General features: G+C 39.8%; 1 protein-coding gene across 8 annotated transcripts in view; it reads right to left on the reverse strand.

Annotated features, from left to right (window-relative positions):
* Positions 1-5,667, reverse strand: part of LOC117832295 (BAH and coiled-coil domain-containing protein 1) — a 63,734-nt gene extending 58,067 nt beyond the window's left edge. For 7 of the 8 annotated variants that reach the window (XM_034711379.1, XM_034711377.1, XM_034711375.1 and 4 more), the window contains exons 1-2: positions 5,267-5,667; positions 1,836-2,162 (exon numbers count right to left, since the gene is read on the reverse strand). In XM_034711379.1, coding sequence (XP_034567270.1) covers positions 1,836-2,007 — 172 coding nt within the window. In that variant the 5' untranslated portion in view covers positions 2,008-2,162; positions 5,267-5,667. Of the gene's footprint in view, positions 1-1,835; positions 2,163-2,294; positions 2,478-5,266 lie in introns of those variants that run through there. The other variant, XM_034711372.1, reaches the window with a different exon arrangement.
* Between the last annotated feature and the right edge of the window lie 333 nt (positions 5,668-6,000).

Here is a 6,000-nt window from a genome sequence, read left to right on the forward strand (position 1 = left end):
CTTGTTGGTGCAGCACAGCACTACAAAAGAAACACTGAATCTGGTCGGGGAGCACCTGTACCCTGTAGCCAGCATTAGCCTTCATGCTCTCTACAAAACATCCATAAGAAAAAAAAACATACGGACGAAGGCACTGTGAGTGTGTACGTGTGTGTGTGTGTGTGTTTGTGTGTGTGAGTACTGCCAAAAGCAAACATGAATGGTGAGAGATGAATGGTGAACAGCGCCCATGAATTCTCTTGAATGGCTAATTATACCTCATGTTTAGCATGTTTTTGCAAATGAATTCACGATTTTATAAACAAAATAAATTAAAAACATATCTTTGATTAGGCTGCTACAGCACTGGTTCAAGTAAAATAGCTTAATTAGATATACAAAATATATAAATAAACAACTTAGTAAATAAAATGTAGTCAATGCAAGATAAAACAAAAAAGCTTTAGATATTGATAACATATTTAACAACCTACAACAACAACCTACACTGTGCCCACAATTTTCTTCCTCAGCTCATATGTTACATAAAATAACTTTGATGGGATAAATATTCCTTACTTTGCAGTGACCCTAGATTCCTCCGCTGCTGCATCATAACTTGCTTTTAGAAGCAACATTACCATATTTTCAAAGGAAAGTGCCTCAGAAGTGTAACAGTTTGATGCAATCAATATGCCTCTGTTGTGACTTATTTACATTTCTTTTGTTTAACAGAGGTGGACAAAATAACAGCAACAATAGCGCGTTGTGATCCAGTTTGTTACGACGCTATGTGATAAAAACAATGTTTTTTTCTTGATGCCAATTAGAAAAAAAACACCATATGTTTAAAGCAGTACCTATGAATAAAACTGATGAGAGAAAATGGTCAACAAAAACTGAACACTGGAAGCATCACTACGGTTTTGTACTTTTGAGGAATCTTGTGAAAGATTGTGTTTAATTTATTATTAGAACATGTTTTTCAGCTGTGAAAAATGACTCTGTTCTCTGAGTGGTAATGTGGGCACAGATATGTGTTCCCATGTTTGTAAATGTGCACATTTTGGTACACAAGATACCCAAGTCACTTGCTAAACCTAATGCATGCACTGTGAAGACATTTGCACCCTGACACTTTGAAACCCAATATAGGAGGAGTATTTTCTGCTATTGTCTTTCTCCATACACTGCAACCCATGCAGACCTGCTCATCCAGCTCCATCCTTCCCTTGCTCTGGCTCTAGGTATAGCCCTTGGTTTTTGATTAAGCATGGCACCTGTGTGACACTTATCAATTTAACTTAAAGTGACAAGATCTTATTTCAGATTCAGCTCCAGAGCCAATGGGAAATCGTGCAGAGCCCAACTCTCTATGTGCAAACTAAAACAGATCTTAAATGCCATTTTTAAATACCATGGCATTTACCTTACTCGTCAAATGGCTCTTTGTTTAACTAAGATGCCTTTATTACCTTTCAGATATCTAATGTTGATTCAGCTTAATAAAAAATGTAGATTGTAGGCCCAGTGTAAATCAAATATCACCTGATTTATTAGACGATATTTGTACAGTGAAACTCTGTCAACAGCAACACCTGAGCTGAGCAACCATTTATTTTTAATAGAAAGTTCCTTTTCCGTAAAAATAATCAGCTTTTTGCTTCACTTCACGTGCAGGCTACAACAATATACTCACAGTGATAAATGAGCAGGCTATATGGCGCAACATCAAGACAAGAGCGTTTGAAACAACAGACAGCACTGAGATAAATGTATGTCGCCGTTATTGGAACAAACAACACATCAGTAGCTCAACATTAGTGTGACAAAACCTTCGTTTGTGTTTGACTAACCTGAGTGGGGAGCCATTGGTATGTGCGAGGGGTAATATTTCCCAGGCGGGAAGTGACCGGCGTGCTGCACAGAGCTGTGGCCCGAGGGAGCGATCCGAGAGGCGGCTCTGTGCACCAGGGCGCCCCGCTCTGATAGGAGGTGCGCCGGAGCAGCGAAATCCCGTCCTTCCATTCCGAAGAATGTTAAGTAATCCGAAATCCGGATAGGGCAGGTCAGGAAAATCAAATGCAACCCATATAATAATCCTTTCCGTCAGATCTAGGTGTTGCATTCAGTCGATCGCAGGCTTCCCCAGCCAAAAACGTAGCAGCCCCCGATCATCTTTTCTGCCAAAGGAGAAAATCAAAGCAACGTTCATTATACAGACAGATGAAAAGCCCGGTTAAGGATAACACGATGCAAAATTACTGACAGTGCAGCCTAGTCTCATAAAAATTTAGCAAAAAACAAATCATTACTGCAGCTCCATTGGATTTTGCTGTGACATCCTTTCTGTCACGTCAAAATTTCTCCTACACTGAGCTGAAATCTCATTTTCCTGCCTTAAACTGATGGTGCAAAAGAAGTCAGCGCGTATAGAAACGGCCAACGAGGCGTCCAATAGCCCACTGAGCCGGGCTCACATTCAGCTCTATTGATCAGCCTGCATGGGATATGGGCCTGCACGCATCGTATGGAGAGGAGCACTTCATATTGCACTCACACACACACAGGCACAGGGACCAGATGGCACATTCTAGCCCTCTATATATTCATTTCTCTTTAATAGTGATATCATATTTTAACCACACATTTAAGTCAAATAGCCTACCACGTCTGCCAGGTGTCACTCTCTCTCTCAAACTCTAAATCACGGTAAGCATATTAATAGGCAATTAATATATTTTATAAATTCGTGATTCTTTCAACATTGCAAAAATATTTGTATTTCTGTTGGATGAGGCAGTGTCTTGTCCTGTTTGGGTGTGTTTAAATGATGGAAGCCTGCTCAGCCCATTTCTCAAGGTGAACAACGCTGCCTGCCTTCTCCTGCTCGTCCTATTGTCTACGATTGATACAAGCGGTTTTTTCTGCTTCCATAACCTCCAACTAGCTCTGATTACAACTCACACTATAGTCACATTTACACTTCAATGATGTAATACAAACAATAATGACATGAATAGTAAAAATATGTTATTTCAGATCATCTGCATACTTCATAATAACCTTGTTTATCATACACCTGGCAAATAAGTAAAATTGCATCTTGTATCGGGCAATTTGCATCGACCATCAGGTGAAAGAAATGGGCTTTTAATTTATAAAGTGACAAAATACACGCCAAAGCAAGATCCCTGATGTTTTGAGTGAGCATGTAATTAAAATGCTGCTAACAGAGATGCATCAGCTCCAGAAAGACATGGACTCCTATCTGGCTTTTAATGTGTGTGTGTGTGTGTGTGTGTGTGTGTGTGTGTGTGTGTGTGTGTGTGTGTGTGTGTGTGTGTGTGCGCGCGCGCGTACTTGCACATGCGCGTGCACTACTCTGAGTGTGTGTGCATGTGAATAACTGAACTCTCACTGTCTTCATTTTCCTTGACCTATTTCAGGTCAGGTAATCAGAGGGAGTAGTAAACACATTACAGGCTAGATCTTTAGCCATGCCACAAAATTGGAATTACATGATATAAATAAAAAAATAAAATGAGGATAAAATATATTTCCGCCCAATAAGAAATGCATGCTTTTGTCTCTGCAACAACCTAAACGTGACAGCCCATTTGTGTGCCTCGGTGATGGCTGTGAGTAATTAAATATAAAGCAGGCAAACAGAAGGCAGCTTAATTTTTATAGATCTAAATAAATTAATAAATAAATAAGTCCTACATGGCTGAATTTTCCTAACACTGGAGACTGTGTTTGGTTTTACAATGTGGATTCCTAACTTGGGTTTTTAAGGTGTTCTCAAAGGGGGATAAAAGTATAATTTTAACATAAATTAAATACAAATTAAAAGAATACATAAATACTACATGTGTCAGGCTGCAAAGGCATATTATCATATTAAATGCTATTTGACTCAGCATTATTATCTCCACATGTAGCTAGTTATAGCCTAGCCTGCAATTCAGGGCTTCATCAACAACAATAAAATCCTTCCATACGGAGCTCTTTGGGACAAAATCAATTCAACTGATGCCTCGTGTATAACGTAAGTGCATGCATGTGCATGGGCCCTTAACGTTTAAAATCCGTGAAGAGCACTGCTAACACAAATATGATAACTAAGTCTTGAAATTCTGGAGTATGGAAGATCTAAGGTGAATGGCTGCCCGTCAGGAGGAGGACTGCCTTTGTCTCCACACTGAGAAAGTGGTTTGCAGGCAGCCATTAGCCTACCTTCCCCCTCGCCATGCTGTTGCATTCAGCCCACTCTACGTCCACAAAAAACCTCAAAGTATAACATTTTCTAAATTTACCTGACATTCACGAGACTGTTGCTGTATAAATGTACTAAATGTGCATTCACATGAATTTAATTGCAGCAGCGTGAACACCCATCGATGTTTTCTTTTAGCCTTAAATATGCGGATCCCCTCACTAAAATGTACGTTATCATTTTTAAAAGCGACCAAATTATCGACGCTCATGAGACAATTCGTTAAGCAGCTGTCAGTGCCATTTGCAGGATCCCATCGAAAGCAGAAACGCAGATAATAAATCAAATTATGCTGTGTAGGTCCGATCGCGCTGGAAGACAAGCGGCCCTCCGTGACCGAGCTGGCCGGCAGGGAGGGCACCTCTGCCGGGGCGAGTATCAACATGTCTCCTGTTCTCTAAATGTTCTCTAAATGTTCAATCTTTGCTGATATTTAAGCGCTGACAGATCGTAACCATAGTCTAAACACTAACCACAATGAAATTCAAATTTATTTGAATCGGAGTGGATATAAAAGGTTTCTCAGGCTTATCAGATTGCAACATTTATTGAAGTAGACTGGCACGATAATAAAAATTAAGTTAATTTAAAATAAAACATCAGCAAATAAGACCTTTTACTAGTTTACCCGTTAACAAATTGCGCTTAATGTCAACATCTGACCCATAGCCTATAGCCTATCCTCCCAACCAACGATATTAATATTAATACTAACAGCCTTACATTATATTAAAACGCTCATTATAATAAATATAATTATTATTTAGGGACATTTATTTTGTAAGCTAAATGTATTCACTCACTGAATTATTCCACATAGTATACACCTTCTAGTCTACATATAATAGTTTTTTTTATTTTGTAAATTAAAGCATTGTACTGTGTACAATGAACAGCGTGACAGATGTAGCGTTTGGTTCTAAATTCTGCCTATGCCATCTTCAGAGTAAACAGACTCTCAAATACTTTTATTCAATAAAAAATACAATATATAAAATTACTACTTACTGGTATGTTAAATCCTTGCATAACAATAAATAATAAAATCACAAAACACAGGGAGGGTAGGAGCAAGGCCAAGTACGACGCCCATTTAAAATCAAAACATGAAATCAACCATGTGGCTTCAGTGAAATCCTACAATATTTCCATCTGAGGCTGTGCAGGAGCCTTCTGCGTCAATCTATGGAAGCTGTGGTACTACGGCTTCCGGCCTGGCTGGATCGCGGCTCGGATCTCCGAGCAGCGGTTTCTCTCCCGGTGCAACTGCGTACCTCGCGTCTCGGGGCAGGGTAAACACGCCCTCCCATTGGTCGGATACCTGCATGGTAATGAGCTCGTGCCGCCCGCCCGGAGATACGGATGGTTGTGATTGGCCGTCAGCACAGGCCAATGGTGTGGTGACTGGCAGTGCTAAACAGAGTGAGAAGCGCCAGATTTAAAGCACAGAATGGGCCAAATCAACCACAATGGAGCTCAGTGCTGCCTGGACAGAAATAATGGAAAGTGGGTAGTTACAGGTATACAGGAGGTGGTCATAATAGTTTAAAAACACGCCTATTGCACTTCAATTCATGCTTACTTTTCAGCAAATGTAGAATGAACTGAAATATAATTAGATGAAAGAGATTTACCTGATGTACTATATCCCAATTACCAGCTTGAAGGTGTTAAACATGATAACCTATGCAAAATTGTCTGCAGAAGGTGCAGTATTATTGAAGAAGAAAAGACCAAGTAGT

This window comes from Notolabrus celidotus, chromosome 20 (assembly GCF_009762535.1).
Source record: "Notolabrus celidotus isolate fNotCel1 chromosome 20, fNotCel1.pri, whole genome shotgun sequence".
In the NCBI taxonomy this organism is placed as follows: domain Eukaryota; kingdom Metazoa; phylum Chordata; class Actinopteri; order Labriformes; family Labridae; genus Notolabrus; species Notolabrus celidotus.